The 17,337-nt window shown below is 39.9% G+C and overlaps 1 protein-coding gene across 2 annotated transcripts; it reads left to right on the top strand.

The window, feature by feature from the left end:
* Positions 1-2,057: 2,057 nt before the first annotated feature.
* Positions 2,058-5,371, top strand: LOC123632803 (chromatin target of PRMT1 protein). Of its 2 annotated transcripts, XM_045543474.1 has the most exons (3): positions 2,058-2,377; positions 3,714-4,051; positions 4,190-5,371. In XM_045543474.1, exons 1-3 carry the CDS (start codon positions 2,313-2,315, stop codon positions 4,393-4,395), a joined length of 609 nt encoding a protein of 202 aa, XP_045399430.1. In that variant the 5' UTR covers positions 2,058-2,312; the 3' UTR covers positions 4,396-5,371. The 2 variants fall into 2 exon arrangements, with proteins under 2 accessions (XP_045399430.1, XP_045399429.1); XM_045543473.1 differs by having other exon boundaries at positions 3,714-5,371.
* Positions 5,372-17,337: the final 11,966 nt, after the last annotated feature.

The following is a 17,337-nucleotide window of genomic DNA, read 5'->3' as shown; positions in this document are numbered from 1 at the left end:
TAAAACAATGTGTACCATCATTCTTTACAGATTTAGAAAAACTAATTCTACACTTCGTCTGGAACCAGAGAAGACCTAGTATAGACAAAGCAATCTTATGCAAAAAGAACAAACTGGGAGGCATCAGTCTGCCGACTTCAAACTTTACTACAAGGCTATAGTAACCAAAACAGCATGGTACTGGCACGAGAACAGATATATAGATGTTTGGAATTGGACACAGATCCCAGATATAAAACCATCCCCCATAATCTTTGACAAAGCAGACAAAAGTAGACATTGAAGAAAAGAATCTCTATTCACAAGTGGTTCTGGGAAAACGGAATAACCTCTTGTAGAAGATTGAACCTGGGTTCCCACCTCTCACCTCTGCCAAAAATCAACTCACAATGGATAACAGACTTAAAAATAAGACGTGAAACCTTAAGCCTGGCTTGGGTAAGCAAATGCATTACATGTAACCAAAATTTTTATACTCCCATAATATACCTAATTTAAAACAAAATAAATCTAGAAATAAAAATCAAAAGAACATGAATAGAGATTTTCAACAGAACACATACAAATAGCCAAAACATATGAAAAAATGCTCAACATCAGTAATCATCAGAGAAATGCAAATTAAAACCAAAATGAGATAGTATCTCATACTAGTCAGAATGACCTTTTTTTTTTATTTCAGCTTATTATGGGGTTACAAAAGTTCAGGTTTTGTATATTGCCCATGCCCCCCCATCCCCCTGAGTCAGAACTTCAAGTGTGTCCATTCCCCAGACAGTGTGCATCACACTCATTATGTAGGTATACACCCATCCCCTTCCCCCACCCCCCACATCTGTCCAACACCCAATTGGTGTTATTCCCAAATGTGAACTTAGGTGATGATCAGGGAAAACAATTTGTTGGTAAGTACATGTGTTGCTTATTTTTTCCATTCTTGGGATACTTCACTTAATAGAATGGATTCCCACTGTCTCTGGGGGAATAAAAGATATTCTATATCACCGTTATTTCTTATAGCTGAGTAATAATCCATGGTATACATATACCACAGTTTACTAATCCAATCATGTACTGATGGGCATTTGGGTTGTTTCCATATCTTTGCAATTGTGAATTGTGCTGCTATAAACATTCGGGTACAGGTGTCTTTTTTATAGAATGACTTTTGTTCTTTTGGGTAGATGCCTAATAATGGGATTGCTGGATCGAATGGTAGGTCTACTTGAATCTGTTTAAGGTATCTCCATATTGCTTTCCACAGGGATTGCACTAGAATGACCATTATTAAAAGTCAAAAAACTAACATGTTGTGAGGATGCAGAGAAAAGAGATGACTTATACACTGTTGATTGGAATGTACATTTATACAATCTCTCTATAAGACTCTATGGAAGTTTCTCAAAGAACTAAAAATAGAACTACCATTTGATTCAGCAATCCCACTGTTGGGTTTCTATATAAAGGAAATGAAATTATTATATCAAAAAGATTCTTGCTTTCATGTGTTTATTGCAGTGTTATTCATAATCGTAGAGATATGAAATCAACCTAAGTGTCTATCAGTTGATGATTGGATAAAGAAAACCTGATATGTGAACACATAATGTAATACTATTAAAGCCAATAAAAAGAACGAAATTATGCCTTTTTCAGCGACATGTATGGAACTGGATGCTATTATCTTAAGTGAAAGAAGTCCAACACAGAAATTCAAATATCTCTTGTTCTCAGTTATAAGTGGGCGCTAAATAATGTGTACACATGAATGTAGATAGTGGAATGACAGGAGAGACTTGGAAGAATGAGGTAGTGGAAAGGTGAATGCTGAAAAGTTCCTTAATGGGTACAATAACATATATTGTTAATTCAGGTGATGTTACAATACATGTTATTCACGTGATGGATATCCTAAAAGCCCTGACTTGACCACTATGCAGTCTATGCATATAACAAAGTTGCACCTGAGCCCATAAATTTATACAAAATTTAAAAAAGTGGCGGCCATTTTGTTTTGGATGCCGAGCGGGAGTTGGCGGCGGCGGCGGCGGCACCTGTGGTGGCACAGAGGAAAGGCAGGAAAGGGCAGGCCCGGCGAGCAGGCGGATCGGCCGACTAGACAGCCAACCAACAACAACGAACTAACCTTGCAATCTACCGCTTACGCGTCTAACCAACCGCCCACCTAGTTAACCCGAGCCCCTCCACCGTCACCTGAGGGTCGGCCGGTCCCCGGCCCGCCTGCCGCAGCCGTGGTGGCAGCCCCGGGCGGAGCACTGGCGTCCGTTTCCTTCGATTCTCGGGATTTGAAGATGGCTGCACAGTCAGCGCCGAAAGTTGTGCTAAAAAGCACCACCAAGATGTCTCTAAATGAGCGGTGAGGCAGCCAACAGCAACTTCAGCTCCTTCCTAAGAAAACATTACTTAAGTTGGCCCTGGGGTCCAATGCACAAAACCGGTTTTAAGCTAAATACCAACAGAAGGCTACAGACCTCTGTTCTTAGTTGCATCTTATGTGGTACACAAAACAAATTGGGCGGTTGTTTCAAAACCCCTTATCAGTAGACTTTTATGTTAAACTATCTGAAGTATTTATCTGGTGGGATATATTTTAAAAAGACTCCTAACACCCTCCCTTTTCTTCACATTTTTTTTTACATTGGATACAGGGGTGGTGCAGCACGGTAGCATGGTACCCTGGCTGCAGTAGGCTTGCTGCCCAGTCCAAGGCCAGCAGTGTTGTGTTTGGCCTGTAAGAGGCAGGTAGCAAGCCATGAATATGTCCAAAGGCCCTTGAATGTCATTCTTGGGCCTTGTAAGAGGCACTTGCTTTGCTCCATTTCACTTTCTTTCCATTCTGCTTCTAGTTTGTTTTTGTTTTGGATTCTTTTACAGTTAAGTGTTCTTCTCTTCCATTCCATTAAATTACCTTGACAGGAATAATACAGGAGTGTCTCCACAGGCTCTAAAATGATTGAACTTATCTAACTTTCATAAGTAACCACTTGGAGTCAGTAAAAGTGATCATTTGAGACTAAGAAAAGTAAAGGTATTTAAAGGCAGTTTCTATCTCTGAGAGCTTTGTTCATTGAGTGCCTTTGGCCAATAATTTTATTAAATTGATGTTAGACCACTAAGAGATTTATCTAGTGTCTGTTTTTTCCTCTTTTGAAGCACATGTGCTTCTATGCTTATCTCTTGAGACATGGTACACTAATTATCTATATTCATGTTACTAAGTGACAAATATATTTTTAAATTTGTTACACTCCTATAATTTATGAGTGCATTATTTCCATGAGCTCTGAAGGTACTATAGCCCTTTCTCATATTTGCCCTTAGAATGCTCCCTCAGGTCTCCCAAGGGTTAGGCTTTGTTCGTTTGTCTTTGAAACTGCATCTTCTGTCTCTTGTCATCATATCTGCTTATTGCGTGTTTTTCATACTTTCCACCTCTTGAAAAACTGTTACTTGAGCCCTTGTTATCACTTTTGGTTGAATGTGCTGCACTTAATCGCATTTCTAAGTTTCTGATTCTTGCAAGTTTGTGGAAACTGTGGAGTCTTTAACCCACATCAGCCTTGATCTAAGTGTACCACTTTACTTAAAAGTTCGTGGGATCTGGAGCTCCTGGTCTAGCAAGCCATGAAAATGCCAATAAATGTTTTGTAATAAAGCTTTTATTTAAACATCCATTTTGTTCGACCTTGAAGCTTTACTAATATGCTGAAGAACAAACAACCGATGCCAGTGAATATTCGGGCTTCGATGCAGCAACAACAGCAGCTAGCCAGTGCCAGAAACAGAAGACTGGCCCAGCAGATGGAGAATAGACCCTCTGTCCAGGCAGCATTAAAACTTAAGCAGAGCTTAAAGCAGCGCCTGGGTAAGAGTAACATCCAGGCACGGTTAGGCCGACCCATAGGGACCCTGGCCAGGGGAGCAATCGGAGGACGAGGCCTGCCCATAATCCAGAGAGGCTTGCCCAGAGGAGGACTGCGTGGGGGACGTGCCACCAGAACCCTACTTAGGGGCGGGATGTCGCTCCGAGGTCAAAACCTGCTCCGAGGTGGACGAGCCGTAGCTCCCCGAATGGGCTTAAGAAGAGGTGGTGTTCGAGGTCGTGGAGGTCCTGGGAGAGGGGGCCTAGGGCGTGGAGCTATGGGTCGTGGCGGAATCGGTGGTAGAGGTCGGGGTATGATAGGTCGGGGAAGAGGGGGCTTTGGAGGCAGAGGCCGAGGCCGTGGACGAGGGAGAGGTGCCCTTGCTCGCCCTGTGTTGACGAAGGAGCAGCTGGACAACCAGTTAGATGCATACATGTCGAAAACAAAAGGACACCTGGATGCCGAGTTGGATGCCTACATGGCGCAGACAGATCCTGAAACCAATGATTGAAGCCTGCCCACCCTCCTGTGAGAGACTCTTGTTAAAGTCACCACATCTGTAAATAACCTTCAGATAACAGATGAGAAGAAACTTGATTGATGCTGGATGGACCTATCACAATAGGCTATGGACTTAACTTGCCGCCAGTTTGTGCATTTAGGTGTTCCTTTCACTTTTTGATACTGTGTTGTATGAAACTCTTTTTTTCCTTTGGTTGGGGTTTTGGGTTTTTTTGTTTTCCTCCTTTGCTCAGACTCCTGTTTGAACACAAATGTGTTGGCCTTGTGCCTCCCCTCAGCTGTCATAGGCTCTTCATCTCTTTGCTCCCACAGAAAGGTCCCAGAAAGAGCCAGCGTTCTCCCTGATGCCTAGGTTTCTGAGGTTGTAGAGTTCTGTTCTACATCCTCTTTAATAGCCTCTTAGGAGTGTTTAGAATATCTGGAGCTCAAAAATGCATTCTGCCACATTGACAGTTTAGTGTAGTAAATTGGGAACATTGACATCGGTATAGGGCCACATAACAGGTTACATGTGCTAGCATCTCTGATTTGATTGAAGTTACTACCATGTGCATTGACCCCCACATAGATGATAACCATTTGTGCTGGGTTGAGTACGTGCACTTTCTACCCTAGTATGAGATTTACAAACTTTCTCTTGGCTTTATGTCATATCCCAAAGGGGTCCTATTGGGTTGGCTTACACCTGCAATACAGAGGAAGAAGCCATTTGGTTTGGCAGGTGTGTCAGAGGGAGAAGGATGGGAGAATGGTGGTAGATGAACTGCTGGGAGGGGTCAGAAGATACCCATGCTGGAATGCAATTATCTTCATGTTTATCCCACACCAATCTTGGGCTTTTCCTCTCAGTGGCTTTGTTTGACCCTGTTTGTATCTTCCTTGAAGGTTTAAGTTCAGCAATATTCTGTCAACTGTTCCAGTTTCAGTGGAATCTTGTATTTCTGGTTAATTATAACAAATTGTTCTCTCAAAAAAAAAAAACAACAAAAAAAAAAAAACAAAATTTAAAAAAGTAACCCAACACAGTGCTATAAGTGTGGCTGAATGATAAGGGCTAGTATTTCTTGCATGCTCAGTATGTGTGATGCTATATAATATGATCAATATATAATAACCCATTTGACATTAACAACAGTGACATGAGAGAGGTATTTCTGCCATCTTTTTTCTTACTTTAAGGTATGATATTAACTAGCTTTCCCTAAATCACATACCCAATAATTGGGGGGACTTTGTTCAAAGACATAATCTGATTCTAAAAACTGTATTCTTAAATACTGTATATATAATACTATATTGAAAATTAGCAACAGAGTTTATTGTTTTCATGGAACATTTTAAAACAATGACGGGTTGAATCAGTCTATTTGGAGTATTTTATTAGATTATTCCAGCCCATTAAGACACAAAACAGAAGTATTTGTAATTTTGGAGATTGAATTACTTCTCTTAATGTAGAGTATAGGTAACTAGAATAACTTTGGAAGCCCCTGTGGTATTTATTTTCTTTCTGAGACTATAGGTTACAGCAATTGTTAATCTGTACTAAAGATGTGTGCTCACTAAGACCTGTACCAGCAGTCAGTCCACTCATTTGGCACAGAGCAAACATCAGCTGCTTAAAGCTATCATTTTGCAGTTTTCATGCAATTAAAAGTAGTCTCCTGGAAATTGGCTCTTGTCAAGAAAGTTTTTGTTCTACCAGTAGGTCACTTGGGGGCTCATTAGAAAGTTTAAAAATAATTGTATTATTAAAATGTTATAAATGTTTCACTAAGTTAGTAAGTAAATAATTGTTGAGGTGCCTCAAAACTGTGTTCTCTGAAGAGCAAGATGATCCATTGGGGCATACCTACTAAACACTTCAAGGTTGTCTCTAGAGGTAGCAGCTTTGTTAGGCAGTCACTGGAATCTCTTTCTCAATTGCGCCTCATGGTCTTAACAATTACTCCTGGAAGAGGCCTCCTGGGGCAAGCCATGTAATAAACAACATTGAGATAAAGTTTCTTTGAAGTTTAAAGTCTCCTTAGGGAAAGACATAAGTGACTGCACAGAAAGCACTTCTCAACTGCAAAGCAGAACTGTCATTATTATTGAAAAAAAGACACTTTAGGAAACCTCTAGGGTGTTTACTTTTTCTTTAAAAGCACTAACCCTGTGATGAATGAGAACTGGAGCCTTGTTAATACCAACTATATACCTATATCTACATATATCTATGTAATGTGTGATACCCACACATTTTTATACACACACACACAGTTGGTATTCACAAAATTCCAGTTTTTATTCATTCTGGGAAATATGTATACATGGTAGATATTCACATAGCCATCCAATTACTTACTCACTTATTTTAGTCAATTAATTATTCTGACTTACTAGATTGTTTTAATAGTTAATCATATTAGAAGTTCTAATTAAACTACAAATTGAATAATAATTCAAGTACCATATAATTGTAAAAACTGTGCCTCACCTTGCAACCTGGAAGCTTTTTTCCACCTAATATTTACATTGCAGTATTTTAAATTATTTTGATAGGTTTTATAATGTAACATGCTTTTCTACAATTTATTGCTGTTCACAAATTATAGTATAGATTTGTCACCTGTGAACACAATTTACTGTTGAGTATACAGCCATATATCTGATATTTGTTACTAGATTGTCCATAAATTCTTTTCACCTAACTTTGACAAGCTATATGTATTTTATACATTTATGTATACTTTTATATGAACTTTTAAAGCTAGATGCAGATTGCAAACATACACATTGTTAGGTCTGGAGCCAAGAGAGAAACACACAAAGCCTCATGTGTAGCAAAATGCTGTTTATTTTGAGCATCTGGGTGCAGATGGGTGTAGGCAAAAAAGCGTCCACCCTGAGGGGGGGGAAAGCCTTGGGTTTCAATAGAGGGTTTCTCATGGGGGAGTGAGTCCCTCAGCCAGAACAGCTGCTGCAATAAATTCTTTTTTTAAAAAAAAAAAAAACAAGCAGTTTATGGGACCTTCTCATCCTGTAGAAATAAGAAAGGGGAGTAGTTCCATCCTTATCAGGGGGATAGGGCTGTCTGCAGCTGTCTTTTAGATTTTGCAACCTTCGGAGACTCTCCAGACCCCTGCACCTATTGATTCACAAGTCTCAGTTTTCCATTAACCACATTCTGTCCCATCTGTAACAAATCTAACACACATAAGGATACATATAAGAAAATTTTGTGTTTGCAATATTTCATTACATTATTCCAGCCCATGAACATGAATCATCATACGTAAGAACCTACAGGAAGTAAGATTCTGAGCTAGGGAAAAAATAACTTTAGTTGAAAATAGGATACTGATAACCATTCTGTGAGAAATTATTTCTTTCCTTTATAGCTGCATCTTTTTATTCTAAACTCATCATTAATTGGCCTTGCTGTAGAAACTCTCCTATGATTACACTTGGAAGAGTCAAATTAACCATTATTCCCTTCCTCCAAGTTCTTTGCTTTTTCATTTTTTCAATTCATAAATAAATAACAGTATTTATGGGGAAGAAATGGATGGATGTAGAAAAGGGATAAGAGGAAGTTATTTCATCATATACCTATCATATATTTTACTTTCTAAAATAGGTAATGCATATACACAACAGAACATTATATAGCCATTAAAATTAATGAAATACTGTCATTTGCAACAACATGGATAGAATTGGAAAACATTATGTTAAATGAAATAAGCCAAGCACAGAAAGAAAAATCTTGCATGTTCTCTCTCATTTGTGGGAGCTAAATATTAAAACAATTGATCTCACAGAGATGAAGAGTAGAATGATGGTTACCAGAGGCTGGAAAATGTAGCAGGGATGGGGAAATAAAATAGGTATGGTTAATGGGTACAAAAATATAGTGAGATAGTTAGATAGAATGAACAATATTTGGCAGAACACCAAAATGAATATAGTCAATAATAAGATATAATATAATTTAAAATAATTAAGAGTGGAAATAGAATGCCCCTAACACAAATGATAAATGTTTAAGTGATGAATATCCCATTATCCTGATGATTAATATACATCATAAGCCTGTATGAAAACATCACATAACACTATGAATATACACTACTATTAAGTACCCATAATAATTAAAAATAAAAATTAAAAAAACTGAAAGCATGTATTCAATGATACTAAATTACATACATAATTGAATAAATGATTGCACAGGACAGAGGAACATTATGAAAGGACATTCTCATGTTAATAATCTGGCACAGGACACATACATTTTTCCCTTTCCAATGGCAGTGAACACATTTTTGATGGTATTTAAATATTCTCATTTATTCAAATGGAAGTTATATGGTTTTTTTTTTATTTCAGCTTATTATGTGGGTACAAAAGCTCAAGTTATATATATTGCCCATGTCCCGACCATCCCCCTGAGTCAGAGCCTCAAGCATGTCCATTCCCCAGACAGTGAGTCTGGCACTGACCATGTAGTCATACAAACATCCCCTCCACCCAGCCCACACCTCCCCGAGTCAGCACCTTCAAACATGACCATTCCCCAGACGGTGTGCAACACACTCATCATGTAGGCATACACCCATCTCCTCTTCCCACCCCCTGCATCAGTCTGATATCCAGTTGGTATCATTCCCCAATGTGCATTTAGGTGATGATCAAGGCAACCAATTTTCTGGTGAGTACATGTGATGCTTGTTTTTCCATTCTTGGGATAGTCCAATTAATAGAATGAGTTCCAACTCTCTCCAGGAGAATCAAAGAGATGTTGTATCACCGTTATTACTTTTTCTTTTTTTTCTTCTTATAAATTTTTAATTTTTTTAATTTCAGCTCATCATGGGGGTACATAAGTTTAGGTCATATACATTGTCCATGTCCTGCCCATCCCCCTGAGTGAGAGTCCCAAGCGCGTCTGTTCTCATTCTCCAGACAGTGCTCCTGGCACTCATCATGTAGTCATACCTCCATCCCCTCCCCCCCCAACCTCCCCGGGTCTGCACCTTCAAGCATGACCATTCCCCAGAGAGTGTGCAACGCACTCATCATGTAGGCATACACCCATCCCCTCCCCCTCATCCCAGTCTGATATCCAATTCGTATCCTTCCCTGATGTACATTTAGGTGATGATCAGGGAAACCAGTTTTCTGGTGAGTACATATGATGCTTGTTTTTCCATTCTTTGAATACTTCACTTAGTATAATGGGTTCCAGCTCTCTCCAGGAGAACCAAAGAGATGTCATATCATCGTTATTTCTTATAGCTGAGTAGTACTCCATGGTATACATATACCACAGTTTACTAATCCATTCGTGGATCCATGGGCACTTGGGTTGTTTCCACATCTTTGTGATTGTGAATTGTGCTGCTATAAACATTCGGGTACAGGTGTCTTTGTTAAAGAATGACTTTTGTTCTTCTGGGTATATGCCCAATAATGGGATTGCTGGATCAAATGGTAGGTCTACTTGAATCTGTTTAAGGTATCTCCATATTGCTTTCCATAGGGGTTGCACTAGTTTGCATTCCCACCAGCAGTGTATGAGTGTTCCTGTCTCTCCGCATCCACGCCAACATGTGTTGTTTTGGGATTTTTTGATAAAGGCCATTCTCACCGGAGTTAAGTGGTATCTCATTGTGGTTTTGATTTGCATTTCCCTGATGATTAGGGATGTTGAGCATTTTTTGATACGTTTTTTGGTCATTCTTATGTCTTCTTTGAAAAATTTCTATTCATGTCCTTTGCCCATTTTTTGATAGGATTGTTTGATTTTTTCTTTCTTTTTTTTTTTTTATTTCAGCTCATCATGGGGGTACATAAGTTTAGGTTATATACATTTTCCATGTCCCACCCATCCCCCCGAGTCAGAGTCCCAAGCGCGTCTGTTCTCATTCTCCAGACAGTGCACCTGGCACTCATCATGTAGTCATACCTCCATCCCCTCCCCCCCCCACCTCCCGGGTCTGCACCTTCAAGCATGACCATTCCCCAGAGGGTGTGCAACGCACTCATCATGTAGGCATACACTCACCCCCTCCCCCCCACCCCCCATCCCAGTCTGACATCCAATTGGTATCCTTCCCCAATGTACATTTAGGTGATGATCAGGGAAACCAGTTTTCTGGTGAGTACATGTGATGCTTGTTTTTCCATTCTTTGGATACTTCACTTAGTATAATGGGTTCCAACTCTCTCCAGGAGAACCAAAGAGATGTCGTATCATCGTTATTTCTTATAGCTGAGTAGTACTCCATGGTATACATATACCACAGTTTACTAATCCATTCGTGGATCGATGGGCACTTGGGTTGTTTCCACATCCTTGCGATTGTAAATTGTGCTGCTATAAACATTCGGGTACAGGTGTCTTTGTTAAAGAATGACTTTTGTTCTTCTGGGTATATGCCCAATAATGGGATTGCTGGATCAAATGGTAGGTCTACTTGAATCTGTTTAAGGTATCTCCATATTGCTTTCCATAGGGGTTGCACTAGTTTGCATTCCCACCAGCAGTGTATGAGTGTTCCTGTCTCTCCGCATCCACGCCAACATGTGTTGTTTTGGGATTTTTTGATAAAGGCCATTCTCACCGGAGTTAAGTGGTATCTCATTGTGGTTTTGATTTGCATTTCCCTGATGATTAGGGATGTTGAGCATTTTTTGATATGTTTTTTGGCCATTCTTATGTCTTCTTTTGAAAAATTTCTATTCATGTCCTTTGCCCATTTTTTGATAGGATTGTTTGATTTTTTCTTGCTGATTATCCTGAGTTCTAAATAGATTCTTGTTATCAGTCTTTTATCTGATGTGTAGTATGCGAAAATTTTTTCCCATTCTGAAGGCTGTCTGTTTATTTTCGTGACTGTTTCTTTGACTATGCAGAAGCTTTTTAATTTAATCAGGTCCCATTCGTTTATTTTTGTTGTTGCTGCGATTGCCTTAGAGGTTTTCTTCATAAATTCTTTGCCTAGACCGATGTCTGTGAGAGTCTTTCCTACCTTTTCTTGTAGAATTCTAATCGTTTCCCATTTAAGGTTTAAATCTGTTATCCACCGTGATTTGATTTTTGTGAGAGGTGAAATCTGTGGGTCCGGTTTCAGTCTTCTACATGTGGCTATCCAGTTTTCCCAGCACCATTTATTGAAGAGGGACTCTTGTCTCCAGAGTGTTTTTGTGTATTTTGTCAAAGATTAGATGGTTATATGAGGACGGTTTTATATTTGGGTTTTCTGTTCTGTTCCACTGGTCTGTGTCCCTGCCCTTGTGCCAATACCAAGCAGTTTTAAGAACCACAGCTTTGTAGTATAGTTTAAAGTCTGGCAAATCAATACCTCCCATTTTGTTTTTATTGCTTAAGATTGCTTTTGCTATACGGGGTCTTCTCTGATTCCATACAAAGTGTATAATTATTTTTTCTAAATCTGTGAAAAATGATGTTGGTAATTTAATAGGAATTGCATTGAATCTATAGATTACTTTGGGTAGTATAGACATTTTAACGATGTTAATTCTTCCAATCCATGAGCATGGTATGGATTTCCACTTATTTACGTGTTCTGCAATTTCCTTCCTCAGCGTTTCATAGTTCTCTTTATAGAGGTCCTTTACCTCTTTAGTTAAATATATTCCTAGATATTTTATTTTCTTTGTTGCTATTTTGAAAGGTATTGAGTCCTTAATTTGGTTCTCCGATTGAAAGCTATTGGCATATATGAATGCCTCTGATTTGTGTGTATTGACTTTGTAACCTGAGACTTTACTGAATTCGTTAATTAATTCCAGGAGTCTCTTGGTTGAGTCCTTGGGGTTTTCCAGATACAACATCATGTCATCAGCGAAGAGTGAGAGTTTGATCTCTTCTGTCCCTGTTTGGACACCTTTGATTCTGCTCTCTTGTCTGATAGCTCTTGCAAGGACCTCCAATACTATGTTGAAAAGTAATGGGGACTGTGGGCAGCCTTGTCTGGTTCCAGTTCTGAGTGCAAATGCTTTCAATTTTTCCCCATTCAGAATGATGTTGGCTGTGGGTTTGTCATATATGCCTTGTATCATTTTTAGGTAGGTCCCATTTATGCCTATGTTGTTAAGTGTTTTTATGATAAAAGGGTGTTGAATTTTGTCAAATGCTTTTTCTGCATCTATTGAGAGGATCATATGGTCTTTATTTTTGCTTCTATTTACATGGTTAATTACATTCATAGATTTTCGTACGTTGAACCACCCCTGCATATCTGGGATGAAGCCTACTTGGTCGAGATGAATTATTTTTTTAATCAGCACTTGGATACGATTTGCTAGGATTTTATTGAGAATTTTTGCATCTACGTTCATGAGAGAAATTGGTCTGTAGTTTTCTTTTTTTGTTGCATCCTTTCCTGGTTTTGGTATCAATGTTATATTGGCTTGGTAGAATGTGTTCGGGAGAATTCCATCCTTCTCAATATTGAAGACTAGTTTATGTAGGGTGGGCACCAGTTCATCTTTGTATGTATGGTAAAATTCAGGTGTGAACCCATCTGGACCAGGGCTTTTCTTTTTGGGAGGGTTTTTTATTGCTGTTTCAATTTCAGTTCTTGATATTGGTCTATTCAGGAATTCTATTTCTTCCTGATTGAGCTTGAGAAGGCTGTGTGTTTCTAAAAATTTGTCCATTTCCTCCTCATTTTCCAATTTGTGTGCATAATATTTTTGTAGTATTCATAGATAATGTCATGTATCTCTGTGGCTTCGGTTGTGTTTTCTCCTTTCATGTTCCTGATGGAAGTTATTAAAGATTTTTCTTTTCTGCTCTTGTTTACTCTAGCCAGTGGTGTGTCTATTTTATTTATCTTTTCAAAGAACCAACTTTTTGTTTTATTAATTTCCCTTATAGTATTTTTGTTGTCTTTTTCATTTAATTCTGATTTGATCCTAATAATTTGTCGCCTTCTGCTGGGTTTGTTGTCAATCTGTTCTTCTTTCTCCAGCTCTTTGAGTGTATTCATTAAGTTGTCTATTTGTAAGTTTTCTGTCTTTTTGAAATAGGCATTTATGGAAATGAATTTTCCTCTCAGGACTGCTTTAGCTGCATCCCACAGATTTTGATAAGTTGTGTCACCTTTGTCATTTAATTCAAAGAATGTTTTGATTTCTGACTTAATTTCTTCCTTTACAAAATTGTTATTCAGGAGAAGGTTGTTTAGCTTCCATGACTTTGAGTAGGAATGAGAGTTCCTGTTAGGGTTCATTATTACTTTTATTCCAATGTGATCTGACAAGATGCAGGGTATGATTTCTATTTTTTTAAATTTTTTAAGACTTGCTTTATGACCTAGGATATGGTCAATCTTAGAGAATGTCCCGTGAGCTGATGAGAAGAATGTATATTCAATGGATTTCGGGTAGAATGTCCTGTAGATGTCAGTCAGGCTCATTTGTTCTAGTATTCTGTTTAAGTCTACTATGTCTTTGTTTATTTTCTGCTTGGAGGATCTCTCCTGTGCTGTCAGTGGGGTTTTAACGTCTGCAACTACTAAAGTGTTTTTGTCTATCATTTGGTTTAGATCGAGTAGGATTTGCTTTATGAATCTGGGTGCGCCTAGATTGGGTGCATATATATTAAGTATGGTTATGTCTTCTTGTTGAATTGTGCCTTTCACCAGTATGTAGTAACCGTCTTTGTCTTTTATTACTTTTGTTGGTTTAAAGACTAAGTTATTGGAAATGAAAACTGCCACCCCAGCTTTCTTTTGGCTACCATTTGCTTGAAATATCAAGTTCTATCCTTTTATTTTCAGTCTAAATGCATCTTTGCCAGTTAAGTGAGTTTTCTGAAGGCAGCAGATACTTGGTTTGTGTTTTTTTATCCATTGGCCCTGTCTATGTCTCTTGAGTGGGGAATTCAGATGATTGACATTTAGTGAGAGAACTGATAATTGGGACAGATTTCTGTTTATCTTATTGGGTAGTACTTCTTTGCTATGTTTTCTCTCTTGAGCCATTGTGGTGGCTAGAATTTGATCTTTAGCTCTTGGGTGGTTTTACATTCGTGGGTCTTTGTTCTGATGATCCGTGTGTAACTCTCTTTTGAGTACTTCTTGGAGGGGTGGTCTTGTCTTGGTGAATTCCCTCAGTCTTTGTTTATCTGAGAATGTCTTAATTTCTCCTTCATATAGAAAGCTTAGCTTAGCTGGGTACAGGATTCTAGGCTGAGCATTATTCTGTTTCAAAAGAGTGAGAATGGGGCCCCAATTTCTTCCTGCTTGTAAAGTTTCAGTTGAGAAATCTGGCGTAATTCTAATGGGTCTCCCTTTGTATGTTACTTGTTTCTTTCTCCTTACAGCTTCAAAAAGGGTCTCTTTAGTGGATATTTTGGTCAGTCTGACAACTACGTGGTGTGGTGTTTTCCTGTTTGCTATGAATCTACCAGGGATTCTTTGAGCTTCTTGAACTTGTATATCTAAAGTTTTAGCAAGGCCTGGGAAATTTTCTTCTATTATGTCTTCAAATAGTTTATCCAGCCTTTGCTTATTATCTTCTTCACCTTCATGTATGCCTATAACTCTCACGTTAGGTTTCTTCACATAACCCCACATTTCTTGAAGACTCTGATCTTTTTTTCTTATTTCTTTGCTCTATCTCTGTGACTGTCTTATTTAATTGGAAAAAGTTATCTTCGATCTCTGAGATTCTGTCTTCTATTTGATCTACCCTGTTCTTGAGACTTTCCACTGTGTTTTGTAGCTCCCTGAATAAATCCCTCATTTCTAGGAGTTCAGTTTGGTTTTTCTTCAATATTTATATTTCTTTTGTGAATTTTTCTTCCAAATCCTGGAATATTTTTGTGGTTTCTTTGCGTTGGATATCAATTTTTTCTTGAATATCATTCACCTTATTTATAACCCAAGACTGAAATTCTTCTGGTAACATGTTGGTATTCTGAAACTGGCTTGTGCCAATTGGAGGAGAGTTGGTATTTCTCTTTGGGGGCGAGGTTTCCGTTTGGTTTTTTGTGCTCCCCATAATTTTCCGCTGAGCCCTTCCCATCTGGCTCTATCGTTAGATCTTTTCTCACAGCTTTAGTCTAGTTAACAGCACGTCTTATACTCTGTTCTTAGGCTGTGAAACAGTCTAGGTATGTTGCTTCCTTTATCTCGAGGGGGAGACTGTTGTGTGTTGTTTAGAGTTTTTTTTCTATCTCAGTTGGGGGACTGCTTCTGATGGGTCCATCCCCAGGGGGTTGGCTTGACCTAAGATCAGTTTGGCAAGTTAAATCACTGTGTTGTGGACTTTCAGTTAGTAGGCAGGATTCCCACTAGTTGCAAGAAGAAAGCCTCTTCTCCCTCTCTTTTTTTTTTTCCCCTGACTTTTGATTCTTCCTCTGGATGTGTGGTTTCTGTCTCTTTCTGCAGGAAAGACACTGGCTAGGCGGAGGAGGCAGTGCCCTCACTCACTCAGTGCCCCAGCTGCTGCAGCTCCCATGAGCAAAGGTCTACACTGCCCCTGTGTTCCCAAGGTCCGGGCTCCACACTCCTGCATCTGGGGAAGCACTCAGTTTTCACACCTGGGAGGGGACCTGGAGAGGGTCTATGGATCAGGGGATGGAGCCTTCTGGGGAGCTGCCTGGCACCCTATGGCACTTCAGCAGTTAGACCTTGGCCCTCACAATTGCTGCTGCCCACCCGCAGATCACTGGTACTGGGGGGCAATTTTCAGGGTCAAATAGGAGTCAGAGCTGGGGGTCTGGAGCACTCAGGATTATACAGTAGCTCCTGGCCTGGAGGACCACCGGAAAGGAGAAAAGAAAAAGAAAGGAAATAGAAAAAAAAAAGAGAGAGAAACAATATGAATAACAAGAAGAAGAAAGAGAAAACAAGAAAGAAAAGAGAAAGAAAGAAAGAAAGAGAGAGATTAAAAAAAAAATCCCGCTTTAATATTTCACGCTTGCTGCCCCTCTCCTTGGTGCAGGTCCGTGTCTGTCCCTTTAAGAGATAGGGCACCGCGGATACCCACCAGAGTCCAAGGTCCTTTCCGCTTAGCTGTGGAAACCGAGATGGTGACTGCGTGTCCGCAGGTCGCAGGCGCCAGGGGAGAGCGTTCAGAGCTCAGCATGCGCCAGGGCCCACAGCGGCTCCCCAGCCAGAAAGCCGCCATAGGGGAAGAAAAGAGCAAAAAGGTCCCACTTTAATATTTCAGGCTCGCAGCCCCTCGCCTCGGTGCAGGTCCGCGTCTGTCCCTTTAAGAGATGGGGCACCAAGGAGACCTGCCAGAGTCCAAGCTCTCTCCCGCCTATGTCACCAGTCCTCGGAGCTCCACGTCTCCCGCGTTGATTCTGCACCAATTTCAGTCAGATCCCTGACCGAGTGGATGTGGGGGTTAGTGAGGAGATCAAGCCGCTTTGCTGTGGGCCTGAACCCGCCCCACTCGCTGGTGAGGCGGGCACGGCCGTCCCGCACTCGGCTGTCTGTTTTCCGTCCGCACTCTCCAAATTATCTCGGTCTGATTTCCCACTCGCCTCTGTTTTTTCCTGTTCCCTGTGTCCCACGGAGATTCTCCGTGGGTTCACCCCATCGTTCCTGTGGAGGAGCAATCCTCTAGCATTGTGGCAGGTGGAGATCCACGCCTTCCTCTCTGGGAGCACAAATCCAGGAGGTCACCTCCACTCCGCCATCTTCCCTTTCACCGTTATTTCTTATAGCTGAGTAATACTAGATGGTACACATATACCAAAATTTACTAATCCATTCGTGAATTGGTGGGCACTTGGGTTGTTTCCACATCTTTGGGATTGTGAATTGTGCTGCTATAAACATTCGGGTATAGGTGTGTCTTTTTATACAATGACTTTTGTTCTTCTGGGTAAATGCTCAATAGTGGGATTGCTGAATCGAATGCTAGGTCTACTTGAATGTGTTTAAGGTATCTCCATATT

This window comes from Lemur catta, chromosome 2 (genome assembly GCF_020740605.2).
Source record: "Lemur catta isolate mLemCat1 chromosome 2, mLemCat1.pri, whole genome shotgun sequence".
Lineage (NCBI taxonomy): Eukaryota > Metazoa > Chordata > Mammalia > Primates > Lemuridae > Lemur > Lemur catta.
This window is presented reverse-complemented; position numbering and strand designations above follow the sequence as displayed.